Here is a 14872-nt window from a genome sequence, read left to right on the forward strand (position 1 = left end):
AGCCAGAAGAGAGTGGGTTCTGGGTCCCCTTCCCCTTCCCCTTCAGCTCCTAGCAGCCGCTCTGGCCAAGGGGCTCCCTCCCATCCCCCCAGGACCTTCATACGGCACCAAGTCAGGGTATTGCTGGTTCCATGTGAGTTGCTTTTCTTTTTAAACAGAGCATTCCAGAGACTTTCACTGAGCATCAGTTAAACAAAACCTGGAGGAAATCCTGAGGGAGTAACTTAATTTAGAAAAGGGTTACACACAAACACTCTACATTCAACACCCAGGGGGAGGGACATCAGTCACGGCTGTCACCTGGGCACCTCAGGACGATGGGGCGGATGCTTTGTTCCCTCATCCACTGGTGTGTGTGCAGGGGCGGAGCGCCACCCTGACGTCCAGCAGGCAGAAGTGCAGTGGGGCTTGGACTGAGGCAGGGGTGGGCCGGCTGGGTTGTCAGTTCTGTGCTGGCTCCCTGCTCCTTAGAGGCGTCGGGAAGAGCTGAGCTGGGCCTCAGTCTCTGGGGCTCCCCCAGAGATCCTCCTCACCTTGTCCTTAGACACTTAGCATTTTTAAAGTTTTCTTAAAAAAATAACCAATTTTATGAAGGTAGAGATCAGATGCTGAATTAGTTCCTGGCAGGAGGCAAATCTGAGCCGCCATGCAGGCTGCCAGGGCCAGCCCAGGGTCACCCACAAAGGCTGTACTGGGCGAAGGGCCGGCCGTGCCCCTGCCTCGGAGGGTGGTGGGCAGGCTTGCCATCACAGCTCCGTGATTTCCAGAGGGCTCTCCATGATAACGTCCCGGAGCTTATGCAGAGGGGTGGACTTGGCCGACTCTGTGCGGGCATTGCGCTCAAAGGCAGTGGCCTCAGAGGCCGTCAGAGTCTCCAGCGAGCGGTCCAGCCCCTTCTGGTCGTCCTCCGGCAAGCTGTTGAGATCAGTGGCCAGCAGTGTGCCCGTGCTGCCATGAACCATGTGGATTCCATCTTGCCCCTTGAGCTCCATGGGTGGCTTGTGTCGGAAACGGAGGCTGCCCTGGCCTGGGCTGTGGTCCCCAGGCTCCTCCTCCAGGTCGGTGTGGATCAGCTGCAGAAGGAGGGACACCCTCATGACTCGGAAACTACAGTGAGCTGAGGGCTGTGCCTGCGGTGTAAGCCGGTCGGTCACCCCAGGACCACACTGGCCTCTTTACCGCATCTAACAGAGCCACCCAACAGGCCCGCCAGCCTTCTCAAATGGAAGGCAGAGGCTGGATATTAAAAGGTTCACCACCTGTCCTTAAGCATGTGGGTATTAGTCTGGACACTACTGTGGTATCTGGGTTTGTAACCAAGTTGGTAGGAAAGCAGGGCCAGGTAGAACCTCTAGAAGTAGGAGGAGCACTTTGGTCTGGCTGCAAGGCTTTGTAGCATATACCCCGGTGGAAATGGGCATTTTGGGAAAGCCAGTGTAACTGGCAATCCCTAGTTGCTGGAACAGTAGCCCAGGATACACAGGCCTGCTTGGCCCTCCTGACCTGTTTCTTAAGGTGGAGGCTCCTTAGAAGGTAACGGTTTGGGGTTCCTGGACACTAAGAACCGCTGCTTTTGAGCCCACCTCATTTCTAGGAAAGACTCCACAGTATCCAGACATCATAATCTCTTTTCTGACTTCCTGGAGCAGCTTTTGGGTTTGGCTGCTAGGTTAACAGAAGAGCAGATAACTCCCAGTAACGAGAGGGGGGGGGGTGGGGGGGAGAGAGAGAGAGAGAGGCATCCCCAGGAATGGGGCACGGCACACAGTTCCCAGCTCCCGAGGCTACCTCACTACCTCGGAGATGGAGGAATGGCAGGAGGAGGCTTTTTGTACCATCCGTTGTGCAAAGAGTTTTTTGAGCCGTAGGTAATCCTCCAGGACCACCTTCAGCAGCGAGCCCTGAGGAAGGGAGAAGGTTAACTTCCCACTTAGGCTGCTGCCTGCCCCTAGCTCTTACACGCCCATGGCAGTCACGGTTCTACAGGTATCCAGTTCAAATGAAGAGGATGGGAAAAGAGCCTGAAAACTGACCGTTCAGTTCCGAAGACGCCACAGGCTGCCGAGCCTATTAACCCTAGTGCCCAAACTCCCATCCTGATAGAAGGCGGGTCCAGATAAACCATCTCCTTATATCCTTGAGTAGGGGTCAAATTCAAACAGGGTCTGGGCACTGGACCCTGCAGGAGAGGGCTCACCTTAATAGGCCCCTCTCGAATGATCTGGCCCAGCTTGGCGATGTTGTCGTATTCCTGGATGGCTGCACGCAGGTATCTGTCATCATCGGGCTTGACTGCTGCAGGCTCACGCCCAAAAGTTCCCTGGAGGAGAGGGGAGCATTGGCTGGAGCAGGGAGGTTGACATCATAGGGTAGGGAACCACCCTCCCAAGTCCTGAGCTCGGCCTGCTGCATGCTGCCACCCTGGCTCACATGGGTGCGGGTGGGGCTGTTCCACAGGTCTGCGATCTCACTCAGGTTCTCAGGGAGGTCATCTTCGTGCTCGGCCTGCGCAGCCAGCTCCAGGTTCCGGCAGAAGGGGTCCAGCCACACAGGGTTGGCTCTGTAGTTGGGGAGTAGCATAGGGTAGAAAAGATGCCTTGCCTCTAAGACTGCCCATTCCCTGGGCCAGCCACAGAACCTTCAGCAGGGCTGCATAGGAACTCTGCCACAGCTCCTATGGCTATATCCTTTTGTTACAGGATCCTGTGAGAGCTACGACTGCCTACCAGCCTGGGTCAGCTTTGTCAGGGAGGCCTCACCCCCTCCCTCTGCTCCCTCTTAATTGGGACCTGGACAACACATTTTTAAGAGTGCGGAGAAGTGATAAGACCACTAGGGGGAGCCCACACTCCATGTTTCAGCCAGGGTGGCAGCTGCTACAGATAACTTCTCTGTAGCTGGGTCCTGTAGGGATCCTAAGGAGATCTGCAGACTTGAGGAGTCCACACACCCATCGAAGGAGTATTTGTTGGTATTGGGCATGTCCATGATGTCAATGAAGCCACGGTTCCCTGCATGGAGAGAATTTGAGTGAGGGGCAAAAGGGTACAGCCAAGGGGAGGACCAGGCCCCCTTAACCTGACCCCCAACAACCTTCACTCACCCGCAGAGCCAGCCACAATGGCCTTTAGCTTTCTCTTGTGTCTGGAGAGAGAGGGAAGGAGGAAGAGGGAGCGGGGAGGGAGAGAGTGTCAGTTGGCTCCATAAGGGAAGCTGGCCTGTTACCTCTGGTCCTCGGCCCTGCCTGCCTTGGTGCCCACTGTCTGGGGGACATCGGCTATTCTGGTTCAGGCAGGAGGTGGGGACACTCACATGGTCCTGTAGTACCAGTTCATGAGGACGAAGAGCATGGCAGCCAAGAAGAGAAGGATGGCCAGGACAATGATGGCCATCTGTGGACATAGCAGGCCAGCCATTAGCAGGCTGGTCCAGGGGCAAAACCCAGACTGCAGGCGGGTGGGGACAGACACAACACACGTACCTGCAGGGCAGACATGTCATCCGGCAGCTGGACAGAGATGGCGGGCTGCACATCCAGCACGTTGTAGTTCCTGAAGAGGTTCCGAAGCTGCTCCTTGTTCTCATCGATCATCTGGATGACCCTGTATAGGAGCCATGGCCTCTGCTCTACCCCAGCCACCCACCGCCCTCCATTCTGGGGCAGTGTGTTCTGTTCCCACCATAAGCCCCACATGCTCACATGCTGCTCTGAAGCTCTGCAAGAGAAAAGCCACCTGGCTGGGTGAGCATGGCATCTTACAGGGCCTCTGTGTCTGCGGCCAGGGTCTTCATGGACCCCAGACAAATGGAGTTTTATTGGAGAATGTGGTGGTTTGAATAAGAATGGCTCAATGGTTTGAATAAGAACGACCCAAATAAGCTCATAGATTTGTGTGCTTGGTCACCAAGGAGCAGCACCATTAGGAAGCAGGTGTGGCCTTATTGGATGGAGTGTGTCACTGGGGGGTGGGCATTGAGGTTTCAGATGCCCAAGCCAAGTCCAGAGTCTCTCTCTCTCTTCCTGCTGCCTGTAGATTAGGATGTAGAATTCTCGGCTCCTTCTCCAGCACCACGCCTGCCTGGATGCTGCCACGCTTCCCACCGTGACGATAATGGACTGAATCTCTGAACTGTAAGCCAGCCAGGACATTAAATCATGTCCTTTATAAGAGCTGCTGTGGCCGTGGTGTCTCTTCACAGCAGTGGAATCCTGACTAATCTGTGAGGCCTAGAGGGATGAGCATGTTCCTGCTGCCTCACTGTCTTCTTCCCCAGCTCTGCACCCTGCAGTGAGGCTGATGGCAAAGTCTGTGCCTCCTTTGTGGTTCCTCTTCCCCATAACAGGCCGTCCAAACATGACCCCCCAACACACACACATACACATACACACATACATGCACACATACACACACATGCACACATACACACACACACATGCACACATACACACACACATGCACACATACACACACATGCACACACATATACACATGTACACATACACACACACATGCACACATACACACACACATGCACACATACACACATACACACATGCACACATACACACACATGCACACATACACACACATGCACACATACACACATGCACACATACACACACATGCACACATACACACACACACACATGCACACATACACACGCACACATACACACACACATGCACACATACACACACACATGCACACATACACACACACATGCACACATACACACACATGCACACATACACACACATGCACACATACACACACATGCACACATACACACACATGCACACATACACACACATGCACACACACACATGCACTCACCTGTCCACATCCAGGATGCGGTTTGTGTCGCGATTGACCACGTGGATAAGCAGTTCTGTCTGCGCAAAGTTCACCCTCCCTTTCATATCCACGTGGAACTGGGGAGAAAGGGAGTTTGTGGGCGTAAGGCCACACGGCTGGCACTGGGGATGGGACACTACAGGCCAGCATCATGCAGGAGCCCTATCACTCCTGGGTCTCCTGGACTCGGCTGCTAACTCCCACATAAGGCTCCTTCACTATTCTTATTTACAGACAAGGAGATGGAGGTCTACAGACCCGGGGCCATCCCTCAAAGCCATGTGGCTATGAAGTGATTAAGGAGGGGCCTCTTCTGTCCCCCGTCTCTTCCCATCGCCCCAGTCCTTGGGCCCCAGGTCACCTGCACGTCATCGGTGTTGACAATGGCGCCTGTGATGTTGGACAGCAGGCGAATGAACTCCTCCTCGAAGCCACGCACGCGGTCCGGGATCTCATTGATGACGATCTTCACGCGCTGGTCATCCCTCAGGATGTAGATGCCGATGATGGCGGTATCATTGTGGCCGGCCAGGTCTCGGGCCACGATGTCTACCACAAAATAGCCAGGGCTGTAGGCCATGAAGAGGTCAAAGGTGCGCAGGATACCGTCCACACTCCCTGTTAAAGAGTCGGGGTGGCACAGCTCAGAGGCCACACATACTGATGATAAGCCCTGCCCCCTAAGCCACATCCTTGGAGGAAGTCAGAGTTCTCCACGTCCACAGCCTGAGTGCTGGGATTATAGGCATACGCTAGCATGCCTGGCTGAAACGCTCCTGATTTTTAGTGGTTGCTCCAGCTTTATGTAAACACTGCATTTATTTACTTTTTAAATTTTTATTATTTATTTATTTATTTAATGCATATGAGGACACTGCAGCTATCTTCAGACACACCAGAAGAGAGCGTCAGATCCCTTACAGATGGTCGTGAGCCACCGTGTGGTGGCTGGGAACTGAGCTCAAGACCTCTGGAACAGCCATCTCTGAGCTCTCTCTCCAGCCCCAACACTGCATTTTGAATAACTTTAGGCTCTCCTGCCCAGATGTGATAGCCATTTCTGAGCTCTGTAGGGTCTTTCCCATGTACTAGACCAGTGTTTCCCAACCTTCCTAATGCTGACCCTTTAATACAGTTCCTCATGTGCTGACCCCCAACCATAACATTATTTTCATTGCTACTTCATAACTGTAATTTGCTACTGTTATGAACCATAATGTTAATATCTGCTATGCAGATTGTCTTAGGTGACCCCTGTGGAAGAGTCATTTGACCCCCAAAAGTGTTACAACCCACAGGTTGAGGAACACTGCTTGTAGACACATGTACTTAGGAATTCCACAAATATAACAGAGAGATGACTAGAGATGGCACAGGCTAGACCAGTGGTTCTTAGCCTGTGGGTCTTGACCCCTTTGGGGGTCACCTAAGCACTGGAAAACACAGATAGTAAATTATGGTTCACAACAGTAGCAAGATTACAGTTATGAAGTAGCAATGACTGTTTTACAGTTGGTGGCTACCACATCACGAGGAACTGTATTAAAAGGGTCTCAGCATTAGGACGGTTGAGAACCACTGGCCTAGATGACTCTAAAAAAGACAAAAGACCTGGGTTCAAAACCCACCACTTTCTAGGTATGTGGCAAGTTCCATAGCTTCTCTGTAAGTTGGTTTGTTAAAGTAAGGGCAGCAGGGCTGGGATCGTAGCTCAGTGGCAGGGTTTGCTCATCATGCCCAAGGCCCTGGGTTTGGTTCCTAGCATCACATTTTAAAAAGCACAGTATGTGCTCAGGAGATCCAGCTATCCAACTCAAGCAGGTAGATCTTCACTAAACCTTGAAGGTGGGCATCTCAGGAAAGGTGAAGGTTGGGCGTTGAGGAAATGAAGGCAAACGGGTCAGTGACCCAGGGATGTGGTGTGTCTGAATACAGAGCCCAGTATAGAGGGTAGAGGCTATGAGGTAAGAAGTGGGGACCAGAGGAAGATACGGGAGCCCTGGATATCAGGCCAAGACCTGGACGTCAAGACAGAAACACAGATGAGGATCCCGTGTCAGATAGGGATGAGTAGGTGCCTTGTGGGCTCTTCACCAGAGTGTCTTGCCCATCCACACAGATGAAAACTCAAGCAACGCGTGCCATGACGGCTTGGCTGCCAGCTCCCCGGTGCCTTGACAACTGTGCGCCACACAAGAGGAGGGGTACAGATGTGGAAAGTGGACGACAGAGAGGGGATGGATGGATAAGAAGGTGAGAAAACAAGAGTCCTGGGGTATAGCTGTTAACAGAGGGCTTGCCCAGCGTGCATGGAGCTCTGGGCTTCACTCCCAGCACCGTATAAACTTGGTGTGGTGCCATAGGAGTGTGATCCCAGTACTTAGGAGGCGGAGGCAGGAGAATCAGGCACGCAAAATCCTTGTTAACTGAGACAGGCTGTCACTGGATGGCCCTGGCTGTCCTGGAACTCACTATGTAAACCAGGCTGGCCTCGAACTCACAAACATCTGTCTGCCTCTGTCACCTGAGTGCGGGGATTAAAGGTTTGCACTGCCATGCATGGCTCGGGGATCATTCTTGACTACAGAGAGAGCTTGAAGCCAGATGGATGCCCTGTGACCAGTGAGGTGATTCAGTGAGTGGAGGGACTTGCCACCAAGCCCGATGACCTGCTTTTGATCCCTGGGGACTCGCACAGTGAAGGAGAAAAACCAAAGACTCCAAGGTGTCTTCTGAATCTCTACATACGTTCTGTGGGCATGTACCTCCCTCCTTCAAATAAATAAAAACACCCCCACATGCACATACAAAAAGAATATGTGTATAGAGAGAGGGAAATGTATAAGTGAAGAACAAATAGACTAGGGCTGGTGAGATGGCTCAGTAGATAAAAGCCGGAGGTCCTGAGTTCAAATCCCAGCAACCATATGGTGGCTCACAGTCATCCATAATGAGGGACAAATAAAAAAACCTATGGGCTGGAGCAAGCGGGGGTGAGAGCAAGCAGGGGGTTTTGGGGGAGGGGAGTGAGCAGGGCCAAAGCAGAGGGAGAAGGGAAGGGGGAGGGGGAAGAATAAATAGACTAGCAGAAACTGCCCTCCTGGAAGGGCTGACATGGATGGCCACCTAGGTCCTGTGCTCACACAGACTCCATCTCTGGACTGAAGTCCACGCAGTGACAGGGGCTCCTACCCATGGTGAAGACCTGGCCCACATCCTCAGAGTCGTTGGCCAGGGCCCGGAAGTAATGGATAGCCAGAATGCCATAGAAGACCAGGCTGTTGTTGCCAATGTCCGCATCCAGGGCCAGCACCTGGATCAACTCCGAGCCTACCTTGGCATCGGTGGCCACTCCTGTGGAGAACAGGCAGGCCACATAAATGTCAGGGAAGGAGCCACCCATGCCCTCAGGCCCTGGCTGGTCCCTGCACCTGCGGTGTACTCAGCCTTGGTGAAGCGTGGCGGCTGGTCATTGATGTCCTCCAGCACAACGCGCACCTCCTGCAGGGTGAGATCGGTCAGCAGATCGAGGGCTGGGGAGGGTCCACGAGGAGGGGTCCAGCTGCGATTGCTGGACGCTTTGACGATGAAGGAGAAGGTGGCTTCCGTCTCCCGATCCAGGTCTCTGAGCACTAGCAGGCGTCCATCGGGCTGCAGGTGGAAATTCTTGTCCTCGTCACCAGCTGGGAGTGGACGAGGCACAGGGTGAGTGCAAGGCCACCCAGAGTCCTCTCCAGACCCAGGGCAGGTGGGGCACTGACTCCAGGGACCCCACCTGCAATGAAGTAGTATACAATGGCGTTGGGACCCTCATCTGCATCCACGGCACCTGTCACATTGCCCACAAGGGTGCCGCGGGGGGAGTGTTCAGGCACCGTCAACAGCTGGTACTGAGGGCTTCCCTTCTGTAAGAGAGGAGGTTGTGACAGGAGGCCCAAGCTTCAGGCATGGCCAGAGGACCTCTGGTAGCTACCCTGTGGGTCTGAGGCCTTTATCACACAGAGAGCAAGCAGATTAGAGTGGTTACTCTAATCTCCATGAGATCAGGGCTTAACCTCTGATGAATCTAACCCTCAGTATCTGAATGCATGTTCCATCAAGTGTCTGTATGCTTATGTGCATGCACACAGCCTCTATGAGATATCATTCATATATGTGTATGTGTGTGTACATATACATATATACACATATACATGTATACATATATACACACATATACATATATACACATACATACATATATACACATATACACATGCATACATACACATATATACTATACATATATACATGTATACACATATACAAATATACACATGTACATATACACACATGCACATATATACACATATACATACACAGACACACATAGACACACAGACACACATAGACACACAGACACACACACACACACACACACACACACACACACACACACACAGAAGCTACACCAGGGCTCTTCAGTCCCGCTGTCCTTTTGGCTGAGTTTTGGCTCAAGAGTCCAGAGTCAACTTTTATGCTGTGTATGTGCACACATACATGATGAATATGACTATATATGCACACATAGATATTGGGCATTTTTGCCGGGTTTTTGGATCACTTGAGTGATACCTTGCAGTAGTGCCCAACTTTGAGTGTCATCGCTGTCTGTGGGGAGCTCGTCTAAGTGGAGGCTCACTGCGTGATGACCCAGTGTGTGTCAGGGTAGAATATGTGCATATGTGGGCTCACAGGTGGAAGTCCCTGTGGGGTGTCACTGGTATGGGGGATGAGTGAGCTCACAGGAGGCCTCACAAAGAGGGGTTCGTTGTCATCGATGTCCTCCAAGGCCACCTGCAATGGTTGCATCGTCTCATATGGCACCGGCTGGCCCAGGTCACTGGCCACCAAGATGAGCTAGAGGTGAAGGAGCCCAGTCAGAGTGGAAAGATGGGGTTGGAGGTTGGCTTAGGGCCCTAGGGAAGGAAGCTCAATGGAACAAGTCCCCCAGAGGCAGTCCCCACCCCCAGGCCCCACCCCAGGCCTGCCCCCTTACACTGTACACGGCCTGCTTCTCACGGTCCAGGCGCTGCGCTGTCTGGATGAGGCCGCTAATTGGGTCAATGGTGAAGTACTCCCAGTCACGGTTGCCTGTAGTCTTCAGGAAGCTGTAGCGTACTGCCCCATTGAGGCCTTCGTCATTGTCTGTAGCATAGACTTCATACACATTGGAACGTAGCGGGATCTCCTGTGGTGGGGTCACGGGGAGGGAGCATGTGGGCATGGAACATGCCAGAACCAGGCTGTGATGAGCTCTTGCCTCAGCCAAGCCTCAAATGCCTGCATTCCCATAAGCTTAGACTCAGACCTGGAAAAGCCCAACTGTAGTCCCACACCGGCCCTGCCCTAAGCGTCCTTTCCACTCCTCCCAAGAAGAACACGGTTCCTGACTGTTAGAAACCTCTCAGCTCATCTGGCCATCGTCATTTTCTCATTATTCACAAGTAGAAGTCCAAATGGCAGTGATAAAAGTGGGGTGACAGATAATTACTTTATAAATGTTCAGGAGACATAGATCTCCCCAAATACAGAGCCCGTGAAGGGAAAACTTAGCAAATGCAGCCTGTGGTGCAGAAAAGAATTAGATTATCATTAATTTATGTCCCAGTCCCTTTCACTGAAGAAGATTTGAAGCAGTTGACAAGAATATGTGAATTAAAATGAGATCGAGTAAAAAAAAAAAAAGAAATTAGGGTACAGCTAGCGTAAGATGGAAGCTGAGGGCAAAGTATGTGCCCCAAGTCTCTGCAGGGTCGGGACACCATGGTGGGCAAAGCAAAAAGGCTGATGGATCACTGCGGTTTGACAGACCCTTGGCCCACTGTTTCCTAGCACTTAAACTTGGGATCATTTTCTCATACAGGACCTCAAGAAGGATCCATAATGGGGCTGGAGAGATGGCTCAGCGGTTAAGAGCACCTTCTTCTGAAGGTCCTGAGTTCAAGTCCCAGCAACCACATGGTGGCTCAAAACCATCCGTAATGTGATCTGATGTCCTCTTCTGGTGTGTATGAAGACAGCTACAGTGTACTTATATATAATAATAAATAAATCTTTTAAAAAAGAGAAGGAGACAGAATAACAAGATGGTCTCAGCACAGGTGTTCTGAGCTGTGAGTTTAGGAGGTAAAGGACAAGTTAGAGGTGTCCCAACTACACTAAGGATCACTGGGTCTTTAGAGTAGCCAGGAAGAGCAGAAGACAGGGCATTTGTCCCTGACTGGATGTGTTTTGGCCTGGCAGGGCCAGCAGACAGACGGAAGGGCAGCCTGGTGTCTATTTTGAACTACGTCTGAGGGGAAGTGGGTGCCAGGGACCAGATACTCCTTGTCCAAGAGCAAGAGATGCTGTGTATTCTATTATTATCCCCTTCTCAAGAGGAAGACAAGACGAGTCGCTTGCTCACGATCACTTGGCCAAAGAGCTACACTTGAACCCAGATCTTTTCCTAGACTGAGGACTTCCTAGACATCCTGCCCATGGGATGAGTCCATGCTCCAGATCTTTCCCATGTGGCACTGGGCGAGTATGCCTTCTGTGTTCATACTCTTGCAATGGGGCCAGCCTTCTACACTGTCAGGTGGTGAATGCAGGCTGAGGCAGCAGGCTGGATGTGGGAGCCATGCATCCATCGGTGGGTGGGCGTGGGCCCAGGGTCAGGGATACCTCTTTGATGTGCAGGATGGTGCCATTGGGTGGGCGCACAAAGACGGGTCGGTTGTCATTGACATCGATGACCTCCACCAGGAGCATCGTGGTGCCCCAGAGTGGGGGCTCCCCACCATCTGTAGCCACCACAGTCAGGTTGAACCTCTCATAGGATTGCAGCGGCCGCTGCGTGGTCACCAGGCCTGAGTCCATGTCCACAGAGAAAGCCTCTGGCAGTGGGAGAGAGGAAGTGAATGGGCTGACTGAGACAGCCTTCCTGTCCCCCGCCGGGGTGACAGACATGGCAGCCTGCCCCTCCCTGCCCTCTAACCCTCCTGGGCAGCCAAGGAAGGCCACGAACCCATTCCAGGGCCCTCGAGAGAGTAGGTCAGCTGGCTATTGGAGCCCTCATCCTGGTCGGTGGCCAGCATGGTGATGACCGAGGTGCCTGCTGGTTCGTTCTCGTACACACTCGTGCTGAACTGCGGTTTGGAGAACTGAGGCCGACAGTCATTGACATCAAGCACTCGGATCACCACCTGGGGAGATCGCCAGAGCCTGAAAGGGGCTGCCTTAGGAAACCCTGTTACACAAGGATAAGGTGGAGTAGAGAAGGGACAGGGCACCAAGCCAGGTAAAAAGCCCTGTCATTTAACTAGTCAATTAATTTATGTTTTGAGACATGGTCTTTTTGGGCTAGCCTAGACCTCGTTATGTAGACCAGGTTGGCCTCAAACTCACAGAGATCCTTCTGCCTCTCGAGTGGTGGGATTTAAAGCATGTGTCACCATACCCATCTGTACTGTCTATTTTTTTGAGACAGCGTTTTAGGCTGGGGGGTGGTGGAGCTCAGTTGGTCGAGTGCTGATCTCTTTGTAGCTAGAATGAATGAGGCTATGGGATTGGATTCCATGACTTCATATACCAGGCATGGTTGTCCACGCTATAATCCTACCACTTGGGTGGTAGAGGCAGGAAGATCAGGAGTTCAAGGTCACCCTCAGCTACAAAAAGTTTGAAAGGAACCTGGGACACTGGCATTACAGCATCTCCAAGGCTAAGGCCAGCATAGGCTACAGAGTGAGGCTCTGTCTCAAAAATGTAATAAATAAATAAATAAATAAATAAATAAGGAGCCACGAGTGAAAATGACTAGTTTATAGTTAGTTTTTGTTGCCGTATGGCTTTGTAGGGCACCTTGAGATGCTGGGTCGGGAAGACAGCCAGGTGTCACCTGGGTCACGCCTAGGTGTACTTGGCCGTCCACGCAGCATTGGGAATGAGAGGTTTCTCCTCTTCTTCCTGAAGCCACAGCCAGGAAGCCCAGCAGCCAACATCTCATCTTTCCTGCCACCATGCCCGAGGAGGCTGGTGGCCTGCCTGCAGCAGTCAGTCTCCATGGACTTGGCTTGCCGCCTCTCGTCGTGGGCCCAGGCTTGTGCCCTCACCTGTACCGAGTTCTCTCGACGGTTACTGGCCACATCCCCAGGGTTGTCTTTGGCCAAGGCAGTTAAGATATAGTGGTCCTTCTTCTCTCGGTCCAGAGAGGACAGGACAGAGATGTCGCCCTAGTTGGAGGAGGCAGATATCATCAACTTGACATGTTTATTGATTATCTACTATGGCCAGATACTATCAGAATCTGTACCAGTGCTCCGAAGAGGAGCAGTAGTCTCTGTGGTGTCCCCTTTCTGGTACTTTGTCCCCCTCCTACCACATTCTATCTGAGATGGAGTGACTAGCCCAGGCTGGAGCCAACTGCCTAACCAGGGCCTGGCATAGAATACGTATTCTGGTAACAGTTGCAAGCACAGTGCCTGTGTGCTCAGTGCACAGGAGTAAAACCCCCTGAAGGGAAGTGTGCAGTGGGACACAGAGGGCAAGAAACCCCAGTGCCAGGAACTGCGGAAGGCTCTGCTGGCACTCCTGCCTGCCACAAAGCTGCCTCCTCACACTGGAAATAACTGGTTTAACAAGCAGACACCTGAATCACCAGCTCATCTTTTCCTCCGAATTCCTACTATCATGAAAGGCTGAGACCGATGGGGACTTGAGGGTCCCACACTTTGGGGTGCCGTTCCCCTTTCCACATTGACTATAGGCCTATGCATTCAGCAGGTGCTCAAACACCACACCCAATTCCCACGGGGCTCCTCAGCCTCTTGCAACAGTCTCAAGTGTGTGGTCTCCTGAACTTGGAGTTTTGGGCCATGTCACCAAAGGGCCAGTTCCTTCTTTCATTTGTGGGTCACAGTCTTAACAACCCCTGGGACTCTGAGGAGAGTTAGCTTACTTAGCTAAAGAAGCCTGAGGTCTACAGATGTGACAGGACCCAGAAACATGTACCTGGGATGCTTTGGGTGATGTTTCAGACCAGGACTCTGGGCCCTCCCACTCCCGGGGTCAGACCCTCCTACTGTCGACTTACGGTGTTGGGGTTGATAGCGAACTTGCCCTCTCCATCTACCAGGCTGTACTCAATGAGGGCGAAGTTGCCCGAGTCCGCATCCGTAGCTGTAACCCTCAGGATGACCGTGCCCACAGCTATATCCTCAAAAACGGCCTCCTAGAGGGGGCAGGGTGGATAGGAAGAGGGAGGAGGGGGACAAAAGAATGGGGGAGGAGCGGGGGAAGGGGAGGGGGAGGGGAGGGGGAGGGGAGGGGTAGGGGTAGAAGGAGAGTGAAGGCAGGGTCAACCCAGAGCCTATGCCCTGCCCAGGAATTCACTGATTCAGCGAGGCCCCAGGGCAACATGTTACTCCTGTGCTCAGCCTTTGGAAACCACACCAAAGACCCCAAGGAATAGGGTCAGGTCCTGACCCCCATTTTGGTCTGTCCACCTACCTGGTAGGAGGGCTGATCGAAGATGGGGTTGTTGTCATTAATGTCTACAATTTCCAGGTAGACAGGGATCTCGGCTGCCCGGGGTGGGGACCCGTTGTCTGAGGCCCTCACAGTGAAGTTAAGCCAGTGCACTTCCTCGTAGTCTACAGTCCGGTTGGCGATGACCTTCCCTGAGACACAGAGGCGCCCATGGCTGAGCTGTGGCCACTCTCATCCTGGGCTCTCATACTTGACGAAGGATCTGAGGCTTTGAGGGGAGGAGGGGTGCTTTACAGGGACTGTGGGTAGGTAGCACTGCCCATAGCAGGACAGAGGCAGAGGAGGGACTGCCTGCCATCACTTGTCCTCCTCAACAAAGAGGTAAGAAAGCTTCCTGTACTGGGGGGGGGGGTAATGAATATTAATGACCCCAAGGCTTCTGAGACACCTCCCAGGTTGTGCCCCTGCTCCCAGGGGATGTGCTCACAGGAGCTCAGGTGGT

At 52.6% G+C, this 14872-nt stretch overlaps 1 protein-coding gene across 10 annotated transcripts in view; it reads right to left on the reverse strand.

Annotated features, from left to right (window-relative positions):
• Positions 1-120: 120 nt before the first annotated feature.
• Positions 121-14872, reverse strand: part of Cdh23 (cadherin 23 (otocadherin)) — a 393766-nt gene continuing 379014 nt past the window's right edge. For 4 of the 10 annotated variants that reach the window (XM_030245069.1, XM_017313927.1, XM_017313929.1 and 1 more), the window contains 19 exons: positions 14392-14561; positions 13976-14113; positions 12996-13115; positions 11909-12086; positions 11566-11777; positions 9896-10087; positions 9643-9756; positions 8633-8762; positions 8289-8540; positions 8050-8211; positions 5219-5475; positions 4837-4934; positions 3482-3602; positions 3313-3392; positions 3104-3144; positions 2951-3011; positions 2431-2560; positions 2198-2320; positions 121-1073 (listed from right to left, as the gene is read on the reverse strand). In XM_030245069.1, the coding sequence (XP_030100929.1) occupies positions 747-1073; positions 2198-2320; positions 2431-2560; positions 2951-3011; positions 3104-3144; positions 3313-3392; positions 3482-3602; positions 4837-4934; positions 5219-5475; positions 8050-8211; positions 8289-8540; positions 8633-8762; positions 9643-9756; positions 9896-10087; positions 11566-11777; positions 11909-12086; positions 12996-13115; positions 13976-14113; positions 14392-14561 (2906 nt within the window). In that variant the 3' untranslated portion in view covers positions 121-746. The other 6 variants (NM_001252635.1, NM_023370.3, XM_017313930.1 and 3 more) reach the window with 5 other exon arrangements.

Source organism: Mus musculus, chromosome 10, assembly GCF_000001635.26.
Source record: "Mus musculus strain C57BL/6J chromosome 10, GRCm38.p6 C57BL/6J".
Taxonomy (NCBI): domain Eukaryota; kingdom Metazoa; phylum Chordata; class Mammalia; order Rodentia; family Muridae; genus Mus; species Mus musculus.